General features: G+C 33.1%; 1 protein-coding gene across 1 annotated transcript; it reads left to right on the forward strand.

Annotated features, from left to right (window-relative positions):
• Positions 1-7,120: 7,120 nt before the first annotated feature.
• On the forward strand, positions 7,121-15,307 carry LOC115964771 (G-type lectin S-receptor-like serine/threonine-protein kinase LECRK3). The gene is made up of 2 exons (XM_031084024.1): positions 7,121-7,168; positions 12,654-15,307. Exons 1-2 carry the CDS (start codon positions 7,121-7,123, stop codon positions 15,198-15,200), a joined length of 2,595 nt encoding a protein of 864 aa, XP_030939884.1. The 3' UTR covers positions 15,201-15,307.
• Positions 15,308-24,257: the final 8,950 nt, after the last annotated feature.

Below are 24,257 nucleotides of genomic sequence, written 5' to 3' on the forward strand. Positions count from 1 at the left end.
CACATGTGGCTAACATAATAAAATAAAATCATTTAATTAAATATTAAAAAAGCCACATAAGGATTTTAATAATAAAATAAATCCATGTCAGGCAAAAAAAATTCTAAAAAGATTAATTAAAAGAAAAAAAAAGAAAATATTTTTTTTAAATCTCAATTTCTTTTATTTTCTTTTGACTTCTTGCACTTTCTTAGTTTCTATTTCTATGCACAATACCTAGGAACACAACAATCTAACTTAAACCAAACAATAATTTATCAAATATCAAGACTCATTTTTCTCTTTTCAATTCTTTTCTTTTCTTCTATTTTCTTTGTAGCCACATAATAATAATTCAACTATCAAAACCTCCACAAATTTGACCATCAACAATGGTTATTAGAAATTATAGATTTAGATTTGTGTGTGAGTCTGTGAGAGAATGAGAGAGAAGGAGAGGTGAGGGAAACTAAGAAAGTGCTCAGTATTGGGAGTTTATTTTATATTGTGGTGTTGCTGGGTGTTGTGTTTGGACAATAAGAAATTGCAAGAATTCTAAAGAAAGTGAGGATTTCCTTAAAAAAAAAAAAAAAAAAATCATTTTGTTTATTTTTTTCTTTTAATTAATCTTTTCAGAAATTTTGTGTCTAACATGGATTTCCTTTATTGTTAAAATGCTTATGTGACTTTTGTAATATTTAATTATTTGATTTTATATTATTATGTTAGCCACATATGTGCCAACAAGGAAAACTGTTTGATATGTAATCATTTTCCGTTAGTGAATTAACGGTAATGATTAAATTGACTGTAAGTTAAAAATAATAATGACCAAATTGACCGTTATCAAAATGTAGGGACCAAATTAATCGTGACGAGTGACCCCAAAATGTAATGACTAAAATAGTGTTTTCACTTATAATTAACTAATGTGTAGTCCTGTGAATATGTGCAGGTAGTCTGGTACAATTAAAAATAGTCACAATTATATGATTCAAATTATATTTTTTTGTTATAAAAAGTTTAAATTATACATGGTATTAGTTTACATTTTTTTAAACCATACATTTCAAAAATATGTAATGATTTCTTATATTATATTATATATAATTTATAATTTAATTGGTTTTAAACTCTTCGATTTTTGCAACTAATAATTCACTTGTCATAAAAATTAAAAACTTAGATGGACACATGACAGAAAATTGGACTTCAATTGAATTTAATTGGATTTGGACTCTTTAATTTTTACAATCAATAATTCACTTGACACAAAATTAAAAATTAAATGGGACATGTGACATAAAATTGAGAATCCAATATTTAAAATTTAATTGGTTTTTCTCTAAACTTTGGCTAATAATATATATATATATATATTTATATATATATATATATATAATTTTTTCTTTATTAAATTGAAAGGAATTTTTTTTCACAAACTTAAAACATAAGATATAAAAAGTATTCACTCCTAACATTTACCTACAAAAGTTTATGCATCATCAAAGTATTCCTAATATTTATTCCTTAAAAACAAACTTTGTTAAAATCCAAATTATCTATCCATATATACAAAAACATAAAACTAAAAAAATTAATAAATCAAAGAAAATAAAAATAAATTGAAAGAAAACACTTTTAGGACCCAACACCCAATAAAACCATGATTAAAAAAAAACACATCAAAATTAACATTTTTGCTCCCTTTTATCTAATACGCCGGAAAAGTATCTTAAAGAATTATAAATAAAAGAAAAAAAAAAGTTGAAACAAACACTTTTAGGATTAAAAAAAAAAAAAAATCAAACTTTCTCTCACTAATATCCAAAATACAAAAAATATATTTAAAATAAATTATAAATCAAATAAAAAAAAAATCACAACCCCAGACCCAACAAAACCACTAGGATTTAAGAATGCATAAAGGAAATTGGATTGAATGATAGGACATTTTCACAACAACAAAAAAATAAATAAAAAAAGAGAAAAGGTTGGACAAAGTGCAATGGTAGAAAATTTTAATTTTTAATTTTTTTTTAAGAAACAAACTAATTGTTAAATACACACTCTTAATTACATTCTCTTACCAAGCTCAAATATATTACTTAACCCAAAATACCAATACAAAAGTGCCTTTAATAGTAGAGTTTAGTAAGGCATAAATGAGATATTTTAGTGAAGACAAAAGGGAGTGGAATGAAATATTTAAAAATTGCTAGTGATGAAGTACTAGTGATATAGTGTAACAGGAGCTTTGGCAAATTTATTGAAAAAACCTCTATTATTATATATTGATTGCTTTGGAATAGCTTCATCATAGACTGTAGACCCTTTGTGTTCGAGTATCAACATGAGGAATAACTTTAGTCTTTTGCAACGTAATTAATCCACAAGCATGAAGGAAAAAAAAAAATAGAAGAGAAAGATTACAATAAGAAATTAGAGTTAGGAGTGGCAATTTGTGTTCGTGTATCGGGTTCGTGTTGTGTTGTGTCAACTTATGAGTATCCGATTATATAGGTAAACACTGACTCGACATGTTTATTAAATGGGTCAAGATTTTTCAACCCCAACACAACTCATTTATTAAACAAGTTAGTCGTGCTGACATGTTTATCAAATTTTATTAAAATGGAAAAAAAAATATTTATGAAAAAACAAACGAATAAATACTTTTAATATAAAATTCAAAACTAGTGAATAATTGCATCACAAATAGTCATTCGAAACTAAAGCATATCTCAATATCACAAATAATCAATCACAATATATTAAAGAAAATAATCCACAACAACTAATAAGTTTATATACTTAGGGTTTGACAGTTATATTGGTAAAATGTCATTAATTAAATGGGTTTAACGGGTCAAACAGGTTCTATATATTGAACACTAACCTAACCCATTTATTAAATGGGTCAGTCGTGGCAATCCGAATATGATACGAACTCATTAAGTTTCAACCTATAATTTGCTAATTTTGTGTCATGTCGTGTCGAGTTTGCGGGTCGTGTCCAATTTTGCCATCCCTAAAATTAGTATCTAGGATATCACAATCTCCCCACTTCAATGTTTTTTTTCTTCTTTTTTTGAAATAATTCCCCCACTTCAATCATGTACATCCTCATTGTTAGGATTAGTCAAGTTATAATTAAGATTTCTTGTAATCATTTTTTTTTTTTATATAACTTAGTCTGACCTAATACATACTTGATGTGAAATTCAACATATGCCATGCGTAACATCTTCAAAGTCCAATTTCATGCAAAAATCCAAACAATATATATTCGGGCGTGAAGATTTGAGTCTTTGAGGAGACAATCGAACCCTCAAATAATTACTTTATCAACAATGTCTTACCTCTTAGATTGATGGTTTTATAATGGAGTCCCCATTTAATTTAATTAAAGAGGAAAAATTAATTAAGAAAATCTCATGAAAAACATACTTATTGAATAAGTTGAAAGTTGCACTATTGAAATTATTAAAATTACATGGTTGGTCATATACACAATCTTAAAAAGAAAGATTACATGGCTTTGATTCCTAATTACAATCTAGAAAAGAAAGATGACTTGATTTTGCTTCCTAGTTACAAAATAGAAAAAAACAAAATTACATTGATAAGGAACAAATCCAAAATCTAAGTTCAGAGACTAGTTTCCAAAACAAAAAGGTGTTAGGCACAAATTATGTCCATTAAGAAGATCAAACTTTCAAGAAAGTAATAGTTATATCATGTTATGAACAAGTCATACATTCAATCATGTCATTATTATATCATGAATTATAGAGGAATTACATTATGCTAGTCATGATATTTGAATCATATTTATTTAAAATTAATCATAGAATGCATGCTCATTATGTTATATATGCATGATTAAATCAAACATCAACCCATGTCATCAAATGTTGAATATTCAACATATGTTGCAATTTTATAATCAAACTATAATGAAAAGTATACTAGATTCCAAAACCTACTTGCATGCATTTGATGGTTGAAATAATAATTTGATGGTGGATTACCTTTAAGAATATTGATTGAGTTGCTACCTGGGTCCCCTTGGATCAATCCACGAATCTTTCACTTGCATGTTTGAGGGAGCTGTGCTTGTAGTAGCAGTTGTTGTGTGTTGTTGTTTTGTGGTATGCAACCTGACTCCTTCTAGTTTATGAATGGTGTGTTCTTGAAACAGGCTTTAAGAGTTTATCATCTTGAGGTTGAAATAATAATCAAGAAGAATGGTTCGCTGGAACTTCAACGAAAGAAGTTTTTGGAGTCCAATCAACAGGTATTTAGGGCATTTGATGCTTCTATTGTCTCTAGGGTTTTGGGATTGTGGTACTTGACTTGAGTGATGAGAAAATGGTGTTTAGGAGGTGGGAAATGAGTGAAAATAAATCTCTGGTTGTGCTCCTTGTAAAGAATAATGTTGCATAGTGATCAACCTAATTTCTCTCTACAACACTATTGAATCTGAAATTCTGAATGCTAGTCGTCGATACCCCTTCAAAGATTTAAGATTGTTTTCTAATTATTTATTCTTGTATTTATAAAGGGGAAAGGATTCCCTCCCATCCCTCTATTTTGGAGTTTTTGAAAACTGACGCCAAAGTTTAACAATCTATAGTTTCTAGACCAAAGTTTTGTTTGACACTTATTATCCAGAGTCCGGACCAAAATATTGAGTACCGTTTGACACTTATTATCTGGACCAAAATACTGCTTTGGCTCTACATTAAGAACTCATGCATGATTTTAGCTCAATTTTCTGATTTGTTTGAGAATAATTAAGGGTGAGTTTGGTTCAGTTTTTTGTAAAAGTGTATAATGAAAAAGTGGAGTTTTTAAAAAGTGCATAATGAAAAAGTGCATTTTCAAAAAGCTGAGTGTTTAGTAAAAGCTGTTAAAAAGTATTTTTTAAAAAAGCTGAGTGTTTGGCTAGCATTTATAAAAGTGACGGTTTGAGGGATAAATTACAAAAAAGGACAATGTATATATAAGAGCATCTCCAGCAAGTTAGACAAATTTTTGTATTGTTTGGACAATCAACAGTGACATTTATCTTTTGCCTACCCACTTTTTTAATTTTTATTTTGTAATCAAATTTATTCTTTTTTAAAATTTATTTTTTCTTTTTCTATTCATTCTCAACAATTATATTTTTCAACAAAAAGTGTTACATCCACAATATTTTTTGCAATACTTTCACAAGAATCATAACAAAATCTTATATGGAAAGTTGTTACTAGTTCTAATTTGAACCCACCACTGAAATTATATTTTTATTCACCAATATTAGCTAATTACTTAAAATTTATTGTGAAAATATTGTGGTAATATTTTTAAATTGTGATTTCTAATTCTTTGCCTTTCTTTCATCTACACGGTTCCTTTCCCTTTTTTTTTTTTTTTTTTTTTTTTTTTTTTTTTTTTTTTTGCATTTTGTCCACCACACACGTATACCATTGTCCACATCCTCTCCTTTTTCTTTTTCTTTACTTCCACTTTCCAGAAGCTTCCTCATTCTTTCTTCTTCTTTTTTTCCCTTTACTTCCACTTGATTCCAGAAGCTCTCCGGCTCTCTCTCTTTTTTTTTTTTTTTTCCATAAATTCTCTAGCTCTCTCTGTGATACTTGATTCCATAATCTTGCTTGCCTTTTTGGTGTCATTATCTTCAAAGTTCAAACACATATAGACACGCATGGAGAGAGGAGAAATCGTCTTTACTCCACCACACCGCCACTACTGCTCCTCCTCCTCCTCACGGTGGAGTGCATGCAATCAGGGGTCATATCGGTTTTTTTTTTTTTCTTGATCATTTATTGTTGTTCTAATTTTTTTTCTATTCTTGATCTGCTGTTGTTGTTGTTTTGATTTTAGATTTGTTGTTTAAATTATATCAGTTTTATGAGAGCAAGAATTTTTTTGCTTTTATTGTTGTGGTTTGATTAATTTTAAGATAATGTTTTTGAGTTTGTATTTTGATTATGCTTGAGATGGGAGGCGTGAGAGGAGCTTCGTGCAAAGGGAGAGCAGAGTGATGAGATGAGGGACGTGAGAGAACTGGAATTTTTATGGGTATTTTTGTAATTCACCATCAGCCCAATGGTAATAGTTCAAACGCGCATGCGCGTTTTGATTTATGGACCTCCTGTGGTCCATAAATATTGCGCATTTTGAACGCATTTTTTGCCTGAGCCCAAAACGCAATTTTTATCAAAAAATTGTGTTTTGGGTTGAGCCAAACGCAATTTTTTTTCAGCTTTTTGTAATATGGGCGTTTTCAGCTCCTAAAAGTGCAAACAAACGCACACTAAGTCATTTTAATGTTTTTTTTTTTTTTTTTTTAAAGATAATTGATTTAAATTTCAAAAATCATAATTATTTATCCCTAGGATTTATCCAATACTTTTATTACAATCTTATTTGAAAATTTAAATCAATGAAATTTTGACATGTAATTAATTAATTTATTTGATAACCAATTAAAATTAATTAATCATAATCGCATGTACTAGATCCAGTATTGCAAGAATGCACATTAATTGTTAGATCTTGATGTACCTTGATCTTTTGATTGGATAGTCTTTTTTTTTTTTTTTTGAGAATCAATACGACGAAATATTATTAGAAAACTATAAATCTGAAACTACAACAAGAATCACGTTTGACGGAACATGCTCCATCTAGACTAACAACGGAAAAGAAAATCTTGCTCTCTTGGCTAAGGCATGAGACACACAATTACCCTACCTCCTAGTATGAGAGAACGAGAAAGTTCGAAGCGAACCAGAAATAGACATAATGTCTTTCACATATTGACTGATTGAGGAATGGCCCACATCAACTGATTTCAATGCCTTGTAAACTATCTTTGAGTCTCCTTCAAATATTGACTGTGACATGCCCAATTCCACAATGAACCGAACAGCCCTTCTTGCAGCTAGGATCTCCACCAAATCCATCGAGCCGGGGTAGGGAATTTTCTCTGAAAGTGTAGCTAGCACCTCACCGGTAGCATTTCGTCAACCACACCGATCCCTGCCTCACCTGAGTCTTCAAAGATTGCCCCATCATAGTTGGTTTTATACCCCTCGCCCAACGGTGGACTCCATTTCGTCTCAATCACATGGGACTTAGCCACTTTCATCGGAAACTTCAACTGGAAAGCCGAGAGGTATTACGCTGCTGCACTGAATATTTTACTCTTATCCAAGCTGGGTTCTTTGAGTCGTAGTTTATTCCTCCAATTCCATACGAACCATGCCACTACCGCGAACAATTCCAACCTTTGTTTCTGCATTCCAACCAGGTACTCTGCTCTAACCCAGCTAAAACAGGGGAGCCAAATTTCTTGCAATTCTTCACAACTCCAGATAGCATGGAGGGTGGTCTCTTGAGCTGAAAGGCAAGCGCCACATCGTGTGTCTTCAAGGATTTTCCTCTTCTTCAAGTTCACTTTTGTAGGTAGTGCATTAGAGCATACTTGCCAAAGGAATGTTTTAATTTTGTTTGGCACCCGTATCTTCCAAATGCGTTTCCAGAAAGCTTTTTGGAGAGAGCCATCAGAGGCCGATGCATCTGAAATGTTTTCCTCCTCACATAGCTGTTTGTAACCTAATTTGACCGAATACTCCCCATTGGAACAACCCGGCCATATTAAAACATCCCTCTGGTTTGTTAGGCACAAAGGAATAGCCATGATATGTTGGGCTTCAAAGGTGAAAAAATGTTGATGTAGCAGAGTTTGGTCCCATGTACCTATATCCTGGGATATAAGAGCTGAAAATTTTGCCCTTTCTAACTCAGGTACCCGTGGAGAAATAATTTTTAAGGACCTCCCACTCAGAAGCCAATTGTCACAGTAAAGATTTATGCTCTTGCCATCTCCAATCCTCCACCTCATTCCTTTTGAGATTACCTTCCTAGCTTTCACAATACTTTGCCACGCATAGGACCCAGATGAAGTTGTAGCTTCCAAGACCGAACTCTTTGGAAAATATTTGGCCTTGAAGACACGAAAGAAGAGAGAATTCTGATCCCTTAATAGCCTCTACACCTGTTTAGCTAGCATAGCATCGTTGAATTTTTCCAAGTCCTTGAATCCCATGCCTCCCTCCCACTTTGGTTTGCAAAGAGTTTCCCATTTTTTCCAATGGATCTTTCTTTGCTCCCCCTTTTGCCCCCAATAGAATTTTTTAAATCATAGCCTCAATCTCATTGCAAAGACTCACCGGTAATTTGAAGTAGCTCATGGCGAAGGACGGAATTGCTTGCACCACCGCCTTCAATAGAATTTCTCTACCTGCTTGAGATAATAGTTTTTCTCTCCACCCTTGTATTTTATTCCATACCCTTTCCTTTATGTATCTTAAACTCTCGTTTTTATTCCTTCCAACCACCGCCAGCAAGCCAAGATATTTTTCATATTCTTTTACCTTTGAAACCCCCAAGAAGTCCGAAATCTCTTGCCTTCTTTCTACATTTACTGCCTTGCTAAAAAATATGGAAGTTTTCTCCCGATTGAGCTTTTGACCTGAAGTACGTTCATATAAGGAGAGAATGGCTTGGATTTCATGTAAGTCAGACATGGTAGCTCAACAAAACACCAAGCTATCATCTGCAAAAAATAAATATGAGATTTTTGGGCCATTTTTTCATAAAGAAAAACCCCTTATTTTATCATTATAAGCTGCCCTTTGAAGCAACCTATTTAACCCCTCCGAGCATAGCAAAAAAAGATAGGGTGACATAGGATCGCCTTGTCTATTCCCTCTAGAAGGTCTAATGTCTCCCTTAGGCTCACCATTCACCAAAATCGAGTAAGACACAGTGCTAATACACTTAAAAATAAGAGACTTCCATTTTTCACAAAAGCCCATTTTCTCCATAATCTTCATCAAAAACTTCCATTCAACTCTATCATATGCCTTGCTCATATCTAACTTCATAGCCATAAAACCAGTCTTCTTAGATTTTTGTGATTTCATATGATGAAGAGTTTCAAATGCCACCAATATATTATCAAAAATAGCTTTACTAGACTGAAATGCAGTTTGAGATTCCGAAATAACACAAGGTAATATTTTCTTAAGTCTATTTGCAAGGACTTTAGAAATAATCTTGTAAAGAGTATTACAAAGTGCTATAGGGCGGAATTCAGAAACTTTTACTAGGCTTTTTACCTTCGGAATGAGTGTAATGAAGGTTCGATTAATGGAAGGAGGGATCGTATCGGAATTGAGGCAAGTTAGGATTGCCTCTGTCACATCCTCCCCTACGGTTGGCCAAAATTGTTGGAAGAATAATGGAGGCATCCCATCCGAACCGGGTGCTTTTAGAGGATCCATATGCTTCATAGCTAATTCCACTTCAATTCTTTGAAAAGGGGCAGCAAGTTCATCATTCATCTCTTCTGTAATCACCAATGGAGTGGCTTCTAAAGCTTCCTTAATCTGATCCGGAGAGGATGAGGAAAATAAATTGGTGTAGAATTCTATCAATATATTTGCCATTGTGCCATGATATTGGTGATTACCTTGATTTTGTGACAATCACATCTGTGTGACTACTTGTCTGTGTGACGTCCCCATTTGTGTGACGATCCCGTCTGTGTGACGACCTTGTCATGTGGCCTTGGGCGAGGTTTTGGGTTTTGCAATGGTATTGGATATTTTTATGGCTCATATTGACTAATATGTAGTTTCATAGTTATTTTGGGAAGCTTGGTGCTACATTATTCATATTATTCTTGTCATGTTGTTAATGAAATTGATTTTACAGAAATTAAATGGAAATTCTCAATTATGCATGTTTTGTAAACTATTCCTCATTATGAAACTTACATTCCCCCCACCCCAAAATTAATTACGCTACTTACTAGGCTTTAGCCCATCCCACCCTCTTACAGCTTTTCAAATCAATTAACTATACCTCGGGTATGGAGCTTACTTTTTTTGGTGGGGATTGGAGTGCTATGTTAAATTGTGAGACTTTTGCTGTAAACGATTAGTGACTCATTCTTGCTACATTCAACGAGGCCATAATTAATTCTACTGGAGGTTGGGCATTTAAGCTTGCTTATTCTTGATAAGATTGTGACTGCGTAATCCATTTGGAGTTTTTTAATATATTCATGTATTTTATGGAGGCACATGATCGTTTGTAAATGTGTTATAGAGCTCTAACTTGTAATGTGGAGATTTCAGTATGGTTATATATTCTTATCATTTCGGGGGGAAAAAAAAATCTCCTACAGTTTCTCTCTTAATGTTTTTTTCCCCCTTCATACTTTGGACCCTTTTGGATTCAAATCATGACAATATTTATTTCGAAAAAACTCCAAACATCTTGGCAGCCTTTGGCAGTTTGCATACCTACTATATGTAGAAAAAGAGATGAACCTGAATTAGTTTTAGCCCGTGCAAAGCATAGCTTAACCCCGGTGGCAATTCTATCAACTTGTGTTTGACATTGCAAGATGTTCCATGCTGTTTACTCTCTAAATCCGTAAGGTTTAGAGTATCCACATTCGGATCTCATATCTCATCTTATTTTACCATTCCAAAAAGTTATTTTATCAATTATACCATACCATTTTACAATACACCCAACATCCCAACTTTTATTTTCCTATTTTACTCATTAAAATAATATTTCTACACAATAAAATAATATATCCCACAATTACCATCATTTACAATAAAACACATTATTTATTCTTTCTCTCTCTTTATTTTTGTTCAACAACCACAATCACCACCACTACCGCACTACACACCTAACACTGCCACCACCACCGCCACCACTAGCAGCAACCCATAATCTACCGTCAACACCCAAAAAAAAAAAACCTAGGCAGCAAACCCACACTGCCACCCACTGACCCAAAACCCACTCTGACGGAGCCACAGACACCCATCCCACCGTCGGCCCACCAGCCACAACTACTTCCACCACTTTCACCGTCGGCCCACCAGCCATAACCACAAACCCCAGTAGCTGAACCAAAAAAAAAAAAAAAAACACAATCCAACGGCAACACAGCATAGCCAAATCCAGCCAAATCAAAATCAAAATCAAAATCCTAAATCAAAATCAAAATCCAAAATCCAAAATCAAACCCATCTGTTCTCACCAAACCCAAACCCATCTGTTCTCACTGGCAGTGATGGCAAGAAAGAGAGGGTTGCCTGTCGCTGTCTAGATTCATCCCAAACCCGTCATCATTATCATCATCTTCGACCCAAACGCCAAACACCACCCAAACGCCACCCAAATTCGACCCAAACGTCGGAAACCCACGACCTCCATGCCTCCACCACAGCTTTTCTGATCGAGCCTCCACGCCGTTGCCTCCATTCTGTTGAAGAAGAGAGAGCAGGAAGAAGAGAAAGCAGAAAGAGAGAGAGAGAGAGAAGGAAGAGAGAGAAAACAAAGAGAAAAAATGAGAGAGGAGAGAGAAATTTACCGGGTTAAAATGAGAGAGGAGAGAGAAATGAGAGTACTAAAAAATTATTTTTTTTACCATTCAATTACAGTACCATCTTACATTTGAGATGGTACTGTAGCTAAATCTCAAATTTTTTTTGGCATATTGCATATGGCCTTCCCATTGTTGAGCAGTTTTGGGGCTTAAATGCTAAATGTTCCTAACATTTGGCATATACAAGCCCCACTGCTGATGCTCTTACACAGACAAATTCTTAAGTGACTCACAGCCTGCATAATGTAGTAGTGATAAACTGTCACTAAATTAGTCAAGTCTTGTCCTTGGTCTGAGATCTTAATCCAAAGTTGGCTATTTGTAAGCCGACGTTACCAACACATTCCAAGCCACATGCAATACATTATACAAAATACAAAATATCTGATTAAATAGAAGAAAGACAATTCCTAAGCAATGAACATAATATAGAAAATATTAGACAAAGTTTAACTACAAAATTGCTTATAGTTTAAGGTTACAACTTTACTTAATATCTTTTTATTGAAGCCGAATTTTGACAAATCCACAATTGGATTACATCTTTTTCTTATATCCTCTAAGCTTGCAAAATTTCTAGAAAATTAAAGATCAATTGCTATGTCATTAATAAATTGTTTAAATTGTAATTTTTTGTAGTTTAAAATTATGCATAAAATATAAGTTTATAGATCATATAGTAAATAATATCCAATTGATAAAAAAATTGACATGCATAATAAGAGCGTAAAGAACATGCAATTCAAGAGTTAGATTTTCAAAATATACAGTAATGTTTATTTTATTGAGTAAAATTTTGTAACTAAACTTTATCCGAAAATATTTATAATATAAAAATTTGGAGAAGATTATTCATTTTATGTGAGATTTCATTTTATAGGTGTATATGAGATTCCATTGGGGACTGGCCAAATGGCTTTTCTTTATTTTGGCTCTTTTTTACTGATCGTGTCCCACACGCCTAAGCCACTGCCCAAAGCCAAAACAACTTCAAAACCTTTTTTTTTTTTTTTTATAACTTTTGACCCCTGGGTGCAAAGCAGCCAACAGGAAATCCAAAACAGTGAGATTTTGCAGCCTTTGTGATATATGAGACGTATCAATTAGGCAAATATTCCTGCTGCCTGCATTCTGGACTTCCCGACTATTTTGACCATTGAAAAAAAAATCAAATTAGGCTCCTAAACTCAATCATATTCACCATGGCTATACAAAGTTCTTCTTTATAAGACCACCATTTACCACTTACGTATTAGCTCTATCTTTTTCTAATGCTTCAATAATTGCTCTTTTTCACTCTCATTTGCTTGTATCTGTCATCACCCTCCTGGTTCCTGCAATAGCTCAAGTTAATACCAACATAAGTGTGGGTTCAGCTCTCTTTGCTACTGATGATAACTCCACTTGGACTTCACCATCTGGTGATTTTTCGTTTGGATTCCGCCGCCTTCCAGGTCAACAAGATCAGTTCCTTCTTGCTATCTGGTTTGCTAAGATACCAGATGAAACTATAGTTTGGTCTGCAAACGGACGCTATCCAGCAGAGAGAGAATCAAAAGTTGAGCTTAACACAGCCGGACAGCTTGTAGTCAAAGTTCCAGGTGGATGGGAGTTGTGGAGGTCCAGCAACAATGACAATCCTCAAGTATCAAATGGGGCTATGCTAGACACTGGGAATTTTGCTATAACAAGCACAAACTCAAGCATCTTATGGAATAGCTTCGATGAACCAACCAATACCATGTTACCAACTCAAGTACTGGGTTTTGGGAGCAGCCTTTTCTCTACCATGTCCGAAAAAAGCTACGGGGTGGGTAAATTTCAGCTCCGTTTCAGACAACAAAATATATCAAATTCCTCATACGATCTGATACTTAATCAAATAGGTGTCTACACCCAAAATACTTATGGAGCTTATTATGCTGAACTTAATGTTACTGAGCTGATCATGGATAAGTCAGGCTACCTTCTAGTCAAGAGCTCACTGGGAGCTATATCCAACCTTTCATCAGAGGGTGAGGTCTTGACGACAGACTCAGACTCCTACTACAGGGCAACACTTAACTTTGATGGTGTTTTCAGACTCTATACTCACCCAAAGAATTTTACTGGAAAAGAAACCTGGTCTGCAATTCGGTATGTTCCTAAAAACATCTGCCTGAATATTGTTGACACTTTTGGAAGTGGCCCTTGTGGTTATAACAGCATATGTATCATAGGAGCTTATGGTATGCCAGTGTGCCAATGCGCTCCAGGCTTTTCTCTTTTGGATGTAAATAACAAGTATAGTGGCTGCAAACAAGACTATGTAAGCTACATAAATGAATGTAACGAGATTGGTGGTACTGTGAATTCAGAAGATCAATTTGAAATCTTGGAGATGGAGAATGCTGATTGGCCTTTAACTGCCTATGAACTACTAGAACCCACAACAGAATTTGAATGCAAGAAATCTTGTTTGCACGATTGTTATTGTGCAGTTGCCATTTTCCAGGATCCGAACTATAATAATGGCACAGGAAGATGTTGGAAGAAGAAATTACCGCTTTCTAATGGGAGGTATGACCGCGGTGCCATTGATAGAAAAGCTCTATTCAAGATATTGAAATTGAATAGCTCTTCACAAAATCCTACAAATCCAAATCCGGGCCAAGGAAAACAGAATCAAGCAACATTGATCCCTGCAGTCCTCCTAGGTACTTCTGTATTTTTTAATTTCTTTTCTGTAGCTGCAATTTCTCTAGTTTTCTTCTGTTTGTGGCAAGGAAAACTACCACATTTCTACAGAACCTTACATACAAAAGATCTTGATATGAATCTTCGTTCATTTACATACAAAGATCTTGAAGAAGCCACTAGTGGATTCAAAGAAGAATTGGGTAGGGGTTCTCTTGGCGTTGTTTATAAAGGGGTATTAGTATCAAGTCATAGCAAATATGTTGCTGTCAAGAAGCTAGACAAGATGATAAAGGAAGGTGAGAGGGAATTCAAAACTGAAGTAACTGTGATCGGCCAAACTCACCATAGGAATTTGGTACGGTTACTTGGCTATTGTGATGAAGGTGAACACCGAATTTTGGTGTACGAGTTTATGTACAATGGCTCATTGTCAAGTTCCCTATTTGGAGTAATAAGACCAAGTTGGCAACAAAGAATGCAAATTGCATTGGGAATTGCTAGAGGACTAATGTACTTACATGAAGAATGCAGCATGCAAATCATTCATTGCGACATAAAGCCTCAAAACATACTCTTGGATGATTTTTTTACAGCCAAAATTTCTGACTTTGGATTGGCAAAGCTTTTGATGAACCAACAAGCCCGGACTCTCACTGGCATCCGGGGGACTAAAGGCTATGTTGCACCAGAATGGTTTAGGAACACACCTGTCTCAGTAAAGGTGGATGTTTATAGTTTTGGTGTCATGTTGTTGGAGATCGTTTGCTGCAGGAGATGTGTGGAAGTTGAGATGGAGAGGGCAGCAATACTTATAGATTGGGCATATGAATGCTATAGTAGAGGGAAAGTTGAAAGATTGGTGGAAAATGATGAAGAGGCTATTAGTGATATGAAGTGGGTGAAGAGGCTAGTAATGGTGGCAATTTGGTGTGTACAGGATGTGCCATTATTGAGACCTTCCATGAGAGAAGTCATTCATATGCTAGAAGGAATTCTTGAGATTTCTGCACCTCCCTGTCCTTTCCTCTACAGTTCAACGTCCTAAGCTGAAAAGTCATCGATGGGATTTTCAAATAATAGTAGTGTCTAAGTGATGTAGTGTCATAATTGGCCAAATAATTTCCAAATAGCATTTTCGTGACTGCCTTTGAAAGTTTAGTCATTTGGAAAGATTGTATTAATCAATAGATCTTGTCTTGAATTTAAGCTTAGTACTGCCACTTACTAAATGTGTTGTGTACTGTAAACTACCATGTTTGTCTTGTAAATGTGTTTTGACATTTAGTTGTAACTTTGGGGGTTGTTGTTGTCTATAGTCTATATATAGTGTGGATATCTACGAATTTAAACTATTGTCAGTGTGTCTGAGGATGACTTCCCTTCATCTATCTCAATGTTGGGCGTAGCTTCCATTTATCAATCTCCTTCTGTTCCAGAATTTTCTAATCCTGAACTTCCTCCCTCATCCAATAATTATCTGAATACTACTACAGTTTCCATAATGCTGACTTTTATAATTGTAATAACTGACAGGAAGCTGTTTCTGTCAAATAAAGACAAATAAGAATTGGTTATTCTATTACTAATCAATTATATAGGAATTTGACAATCATTTTGGGTGAGCATCTGTTTACCTTACACATGATTGGGAGCATGCTTCATTTCTTTTTAGATAGATTCTGGGTTTCTTTTCATTTGCAACAAGGTCTTAAGTCAAGAAAAACAAATGACCATGGAATCAGTGTAAAAAACACATTCGTATCTCTACGATAAATTTTCATATCTTCACAAGAAGAAAACGTTAGATGTAGATCATACTTTACCAAGCATCTAAGGAAATCAATATTAGCAAATTATACCAAAATGACAGAAGACGAGAGTTTGACACTCTAAACCAGTAAATAGAATCAATTAATGACGACTTTATAAGCAGTTCTGAGTGAGCTGTAGCAAAATACATTGCATTAAAGTTGCTCCCTGAAGGAAGCACAACTGTAATCAGGAAGGCAGGCTATCCAAATCTTGGGAAATCCTCAAATTCAGATCACCTTTTAACTATTGATGTCATCTGCTTCTGTCCTGTTTAGCTTGTGGGCAATGCTCCCTAGAAAATTGACAGGCTAGATATTGTAGTCTCAACCAAAAGCATCATCATCTGTATAAGAGGAAATGTAGAGGCTATGAGCTAGTGAGACGCCTCCTTCCACATGATATGAATGAAAGCATGCGCTTCTCAATCAATCATGCCAAGAAAGTAATTTTGTTTCTTAGGCATGATTGCAGCAACCAGAGCTCAATGCGAAAGCACAAACAAAAATAATAAATATCAGCACAACCCTCGGCAGTTGGTCCTTCCCTTTTACAGTTTCAATTATTCAAGAATCTCTCCTTCTTCTAATTCCTTCTCTGCTGAGAAGACTCCCTGCACTTCTGAGAAATTCCTTCTTTCTTCCGCAATTACTTCCTCAGTAATACACCTTCCAAATCAAGAAAGTCATCAGGATTGTTTTCTGCAATTAGGACAGAAGCTATCAAATTGTAAAGATTAGGATTGATAGAACTTATCAAATTTGGTCCTAATGTTATAGTTTGTTTGTAATTTAAAATCTTCTCTATACAAATTAATTCAATTTCAGATTTTTTTTTTCAAATTTTATTGACCTTGGACCAAAAAATTAGTGACGCGGAGCTTGCACTCAGATGTGGCAAAGATAAATTGATTTAGTGCAAAGATAGCAGGTGATGAAGAAGAGAAATTGATTTGGTATGGATGATGGTGATTTCATCAGGATTTTAATCACAATTTAAACTTTTTAATTTTTGCTTTATTCTGGGGTATATAATATGATCTTTCATTATTTTATGAATTTATTCTGTAATTGTATGCCAAAAACAAAAAATGGTTCTATTTTTTAAATGAAATATGTTATCCATATATAGAGAATCAACCTAAGATGTTATAATTAAAATTACCTCAATAAATCATTTTATCGCAGATATTATTTTTGCACAAAAATGGATTATTTCTACCCCTATTCTTTTATATGGTGGAATCTATTAAAAATAAATAAATGGTTTATATGATAGAAATAATAATTCTCTCAATTTGTTTTTTGTTTTAATTTCTAATGTATAGAAGACTCTTAAAGGCAAAAAATTATATGTCTAGTTAATTGCCCACTCTCTTTCAAGGAATAGAAAAAGAAAATTGCACACTTTAATTAGCCAAATTATGAATTCATTTAGGCTATATATAATTATTTATATTTATAACAATTTTTGTTCTTTTTATTTTCTTCCTATTAATGATATGAATAATATAATTGAACATAAGATGAGTGTTATAGGGCCATAAAGAATAGTTAGAAATTATTTCAAAATAAAAATATAAAGTATCCACGCATCGCGTGGGACATCGATTAGTTTAGTATTAAATGACCGGTCTGAATAATGCTCCATACCCATTAACCTACTCAACCTCTCCAAAAAGTGGAGGAGACACCTAATGGGACAAATATCTTATGAGCTCTCTTAATATAATCCACTACTGAAGGGAGGATCAACTAGTATAAATAGGATCTCTTCCCATCTGAATAGGGTTTTAGAAATACAGCAAGAGAAAGTAAAGAATTTTGAGAGAGAGAGAGATAAAGAGAGAGAGAGATTGCATTCACTTTCTAGTGATCAAGTGAAATCTTGACAACTCAATCTTCATGGTTTATTTGTAGTTCCACTTTTTGTATATGTCAATTTTGAATGGAATATATTTTGAAAATCTTACCAATAGATTACATGTCGTCTATATTGTTAACATCGAAAAGTTGTACTGGCCTCCCCTGTTGTTTTCCATTATTACACTTCCCTTTTAGTTTGGAACAAAACTCTCACTTCTAAAAAATTGCAAACTATTTACACTAATCTCCCTGGATGATAGAAAAAAGGATTTTTAAAAATTGATATGTATGACAATTTTCCCTCCCATTTTTAGTTAGATGTGCAACATGTGGCATTTATTTGATTTTTAAACACCACATGTCTTACATCTAAAAAAATTAAATTAGGAGGGTATTGGAGGATTCAATGGGTGATGGTCTTATCTCATTCACTTTTCGATCTACAAACTCAACTTTTGTGCATACTTTTAAAATACGTACAAAAGTACTTAAAATTTAAGAAGAGTTTAGTGGGGTAGATGAATTTTTTTTCACTTATTGATTATGTATAGGTGGTGCTAATTATTTATGTAAAAAAAAAAACCTATAGTTAGTCGGATACAAAAAAAAAAATTACGTGCTTAAGTTTGTGAAAATAATTATATATTTGACAATTTACATTCTCCTCTATTTTCAATCTCCCATAATATATTTGAAATTAATTCCCAAAAGTGTTATATATGAGAAATAGAAATAATTTCTTATTAAACACATCATTTTGAACTTTGATGTATTTTGGAATTAATTTCATGTTCATCCATGGTTCAAATGGTATTTTTACCATTTTGTGGTTAAAATGACTATTTTGCCCTTAATTGACTCCAAATTGCAAAAGAGGGTGTCTCCACCAGGATATCAAATAAAGCACTAGAAAGGTTTTATTTTTTTTTAGGTATTGGAATTAAATTCTGCATTTTGGCTTTTAGCTTTTATTTATTTATTTTGTTAGACAAGCACATAATATTAACTAGAAATAACTAGTATGTTACAAAAAAGCTCAACTTTATTAAAAGCTAACAAACTTTCCACAACAACCAGTGGATTGTTCAAATAAGAGGAGATCAGTTCTTTGAATAACCCCTATTTTTGTTAACGCTATTTGCACATTTATTAGCTTCTCTATTATCAGTAGAATGGTGAAGATGTTTGTGGATTGTGGAGGTACAAAATTAAAAAGAAAATTAAATTGTAACAAATATATAAAGAATGGCTTCCCTAGTGAAAAATAATAAACCATGCATTAACCATTCAAGGAATTTCTTCTTTCAAATTGCAATCCGATCTGAAGCAAGTCATGCAACTATATGTGAAGAAAAAGCAAATATTCTAAACCACCAAATATTTTTATTAAGATACCAGTGATAAGGCCAATGGCATTTCACTCTCATGCAAATTGTTGCTTGCATAGCTTGACGACCTACTTTATTTTCCAAGCTTCCCTTCCATGCCACCATATATGGCCATTTTGGTTTTCCACAACCATAACCCCTAGGTGCCCAGCTTGCTTTCCTTGAGAGTCGCTAGGAGGCTCTGTCACCACATTTGGAGCTCCACCATCTCCTCCAGCATCCACACCATGGATACGAAGTCTAAATCGACACGCGCATGAAATGACTTGATATAAGAAGGTGAGGAACCAAAACAACCAGGGAAGGCAAACCAATGTCACCCCAGCAACGGGAAGCCAAGAGGTGGATTGTGACTTTGGTAGGATCATGTATACAATAAGGCACCCGCCTCCGGCCACTATAGAGATAAACAAAACGGAACAAAGGAGCCATATGGATGCACATCCAGACCTTGGATTGGATGCAGACATATTGTGTCTGGCGAGATTCAAGGTAGACTATGAAAAGCTTGGATTGAAATTAAGTCTTGTCTTGTCTATCTTGTTATTGGGTATGGTTTGCAGGAGATTCTAGCCTTTTGTCCTTAATTTTTAAAAAATTTAGCAATATGCTCATTTTTCGAAACTATATAGGGATATGCCCCTGTTTCGATACTCGCTTACTTTAAAATCGAGTTTCATTAAAATACTCGATTCGTAGAAAATCGAGTTATTTCAAATAAAACTAAAAAAAAAAAAAGCATGGAACTCGATTTTAGGGAAATCAAGTTCCAAAACGCCGCTATAGGGCTTAAAAACGTCACTATAGGGCTTAAAAACGCCACTATAGGGCCCCTTGAACTTGGTATGGGGACTTATAAAAATTTTTTGCAGGAAAACGCCGCTATAGGACTCTAAAACGTCACTATAGGGCTTAAAAACGTCACTATAGGGCCTAAAAAAAAATCCTATAGGGCTTAAAAACGTCACTATAGGGCCTAAAAAAATCACTATAGGGCACCTAGAACAAAGCGATTACACTTATAAAAAATTTTGCAGAAAAACGCCGCTATAGGGCCTTAAAACGTCACTATAGGGCTTAAAAACGCCACTATAGGGCACCTTGAATATGGGCCAATCACACTTCAAAAAAATTTGCAAGAAAACGCCGCTATAGGGCTTTAAAACGTCACTATTGGGCTTAAAAACGCCACTATAGGGCTCCCTGAATATAGAGCAATCACACTTATAAAAATTTTTTTTGCACGGAACTCGATTTCCTGAAACTCGAGTTCCATGGAATTTTTTTTTTTTTTTTTTTTTTTTTTTTTTTTTTTTTTTTTAAGTTTGATCGGGCATAACTCGATTTTCTAAAAATCGAGTATTTAATTGAACTCGATTTTAGGATAATCGAGTATCGAAACAGGGGCACGCTCCTATATAGTTTGCAAACAGGGATATGTTGCTAATTTTTTTTCAAAATTAGGGGTAAAATGCCAGAATCCTCATGGTTTGCACGTCTAACTACTTGACTCAACATAGAAGGATTCTTTATATATATATGTAAATAGACTTTTATATGTTATATAATATTGATCGTGAAGGAAAAGTTGCCTGAAGAGTGTGTCCGTTTGGTATTGCTCTGGGAATTTAAGTTTTAGATGTAATGGTTTTGCTATTAAAAGTTCTAGTGTTTAGAGCCTTTGGCAAACAAGAAAATGTTACCCCAGATTGAAATAGCTTTTATATACGAGAAATGATAAAAGAATGGATTTTAGTTTATTAAGTGATAAAGTTTTTTTTATCATCAAATAAGAGAAATAAGTTTGATTTTGCCTACACCAGAAAAGAAAACTATTGGTGACTTGACCAAATGATTAGGGATTAATTATCGTGAAATAAATACTTGAATTATGCCAACACCAAAAAAGAAACCCATTGATATACTGATCTAGTGACAAAGAGCATCATGAAGTAAATACTATAGGTTTTAAATCTTATTGTAGGTATAAAAAAAGAAAAAAAGAAACCCAATTAATTCAATTAATATCATTATTATTATCTATCTCTCTCTCTCTCTCTCAAAATGAGTAGGCATTGAGCATCATTTTGGAAAAAAAAAAAAAACACATAAATTTATATTAATTCATTATTTTATCAGAATTCTAACTTTAGCTTAAAACTGTTTTTCAACTTTAAGTCCTTAATTAAAGCTCTTAAAAATAGGTAAACAATCAATTTTCTCCTCATAAATATAGGGTGTTTTCATTTTAGTCCTTAAAAATTCATTTGTTTAAATTTAGGCGCCTTCATGTTGTGACATTATTTCAATTTTTGCCTTTCCTATCATCTTACTTAGGGGAAATGCTTAAGTTTACCTAATGCCTAAGGGAATGCCTACGTGACACACACTTGCAATAAAAAAAAAGTTAAGTGAGATAAAAATATGAAAAAAATTTAGTTACAAAATTGGTTGTAGCCTAAGTCTACAACCTTACTTAATAAAATAAAAAATTTACTATATATTTTGAAAATCTAACCGTTAAATTACATGTTCTTTACATTCTCAATACACATGTCAAAATTTTGTGTCAATCGAATATTATTTACTATATGATCTATAAGCTTATATTTTATACATAATTTTAGACTACAAAAACTTGCAATTTAAACAATTTATTGATGACATAACTATTGTTCTTTAATTTTCTAGAAAAATTGCAAGCATGAAAGATATAAGAAGAAAATGTAATCTAATGGTGGATTTGTCAAAATTCACTTCCAATAAAAAGATATTGAATAAGATTGTAGTCTTAAGCTAAAACCAATTTTGTAACTAAATTTTGTCCTAAAAATATTAGGTTTGTAGCTTAGATGTATCAACATAACTTTTTTTCCTCTGCTAATATAATTTGTTGTGATTTGTGTATAATAAAAGTAGTGTTAATGATAAATTTAGGTAGAAGTGATACTGCTCCAATCACAAGAAGCCATGTCAGTAGTTGTAAAAAAATGATGAAAAAATGCATCCCTATCATTACTCTAGGTGTATAAAAAGAGCAACTCAGAGCCGGTTTTATAGTATAGGCGAATGCGATGGTCGCCTAAGGCTCCTAAGTTAAAAAAAGGTTCTCAAATTTTAACCAATAGTCTAATGGGGTTCATTCTTTCGTTGTAATAGTACCAATTAAACCCAAATATTAGCCAATATATAAAATAATATTTTTATCACATGAAAAACAAGAAAAAAAAAGAGAAAAGTTCTATGTCCACAACATTTTTCTCAAGAATTACAATAAATCCTAAATTGCAGGTTATTATTAGCTGTTATTAGTGAACAAAAAAATAATTTTAATTGGGTTCAAATTAGAACCAATAACAACTTAACATTTAAAATTTGTTGTGAAAATGTTGTGATTGTAGTACTTCTAAAAAAATAAAGCAATATGCAAAAAAAATTTATAACATTTTTCAAAACAGTTAGGTTGGCAAAATTTTACTAGTTTTTATCTATGTTCACCACTAACATCATTTTTTTATTTACCACTATCAATCTGGTATATCAACAGAGACGTGAAAATTTTTATCAAATCTTTTTGTATTTATAGACTTTCTAAAAAAAAAAAAAATCTACATTAGTAATTTTTCACATCATTTTTCACAATAGTTAGTAATTTTGCATTTACAACAAGAGAATAGGGTTTAAGTAATATTATATTTTTAAAGTCATATTTAAATATATAAAATGCCTTAATTTAGTTTTCGCCTAAAACTCTCAACTACATCAAGTTGACCTTGGAACGACTCAATCATCGCCAACTTCAACTATTGACCATTCTCCACATTTGCCCTTCCCGTTCTCACATTTTCACAACAACCAAACTGAATGCCAACAAAAATCCATAACACAAATACAACAATCAACATTCAAAATTTCAAGAGTTAGACCATTTTGGACATATACTACTGTAAGTTTCTTTAAAAACCTTCTCCCCTCTCCCTGTGTGTGTGTGTGTTAAAAATATTTAGTATTCTAAAAAAAAAAAAAATTCAAAATTTCATCTTCATTAACCAAGCATATAACTAAGGAAAATGATTACGGTATTATAAGTTTTACTACGTTGAACTTACAAATTGATGTGGTAATCAATGTATCAATGTAATTGGTGAGCTTCAATTATCTTAGAAATGATATTTGAATTGCCTATTTGTAATTGGTGACACATTGGTTTGTATACAGCTCAATGTAGTAAAAGTTATAATACTTGCAGCACTACTCTATAACTAATATCAATATTAGTGCGTTATATACCCTTTATCATTTTGCATAAATGTTTAAATTAACTAGTCACAAATTTACACAATGAGTGAGAATATATAATTATTTTGTAATGTGGTATAATTTATAATTCGTTCTCTCTAAAATTAAAACAAAGTAGAGTTGCAAGAAAGAATAAAAAATTCACCAAAAAGAGAGAGAGAGAGAGAGAGAGAGAGAGAGAGAGAGAGAGAGAGAGAATAATCACATATTTTGCATGAGAAAAATATGTAGAATGAGAAAAAGAATGGCAAATTTATAAAAAAGAGTATGAGGAGAAGAATAGTCAAAATTATAGGAAGAGCAATGAATAAAGGAAGAGTAATGGTAAGGTAGATAATAGTGGGAAGAAAAGAGATAAAAAAAGAGGGAGGAAAAAAGTTGGAGGAAGCATAACAGTTAGGTGAGAATAAAAAGGAGAAGAAGAGTTAAAAATGAGAGAGAAAGGGTTAAAAATAGGTAGATGACCTGGCATAACAGAGATTAGAAAACCAACATAGCTTTAGATGGAGGCAAACAACAAAGGTGATGCAACAATTAGCAATTCCTATAAGATGAGTTCGAAGAATCTCTTCTCTTGCTTATATGGCTTTAGAACATGTAAAATTGGCAAACAATAATTGGAACAACAATATTTTCACATAGGTCCACCACTAATATCACTTTATGTATTATGCATCAATCACAAGAGACCATGTTAGCAATTGTGCAAATTTTGTCAAAAATGTTGTGTTTTTAGATTGA

Source organism: Quercus lobata, chromosome 10 (assembly GCF_001633185.2).
Source record: "Quercus lobata isolate SW786 chromosome 10, ValleyOak3.0 Primary Assembly, whole genome shotgun sequence".
In the NCBI taxonomy this organism is placed as follows: Eukaryota; Viridiplantae; Streptophyta; class Magnoliopsida; order Fagales; family Fagaceae; genus Quercus; species Quercus lobata.

Coding starts and splice junctions, on each gene's coding strand:
- LOC115964771 (XM_031084024.1), top strand. CDS start 7,121: ATGGGACTTAGCCACTTTCATCGGAAACTTCAACTGGAAAGCCGAGAG. Junction 7,169..12,653: donor TTCAACTGGAAAGCCGAGAG/GTATTACGCTGC, acceptor AAATCAAATTAG/GCTCCTAAACTCAATCATAT.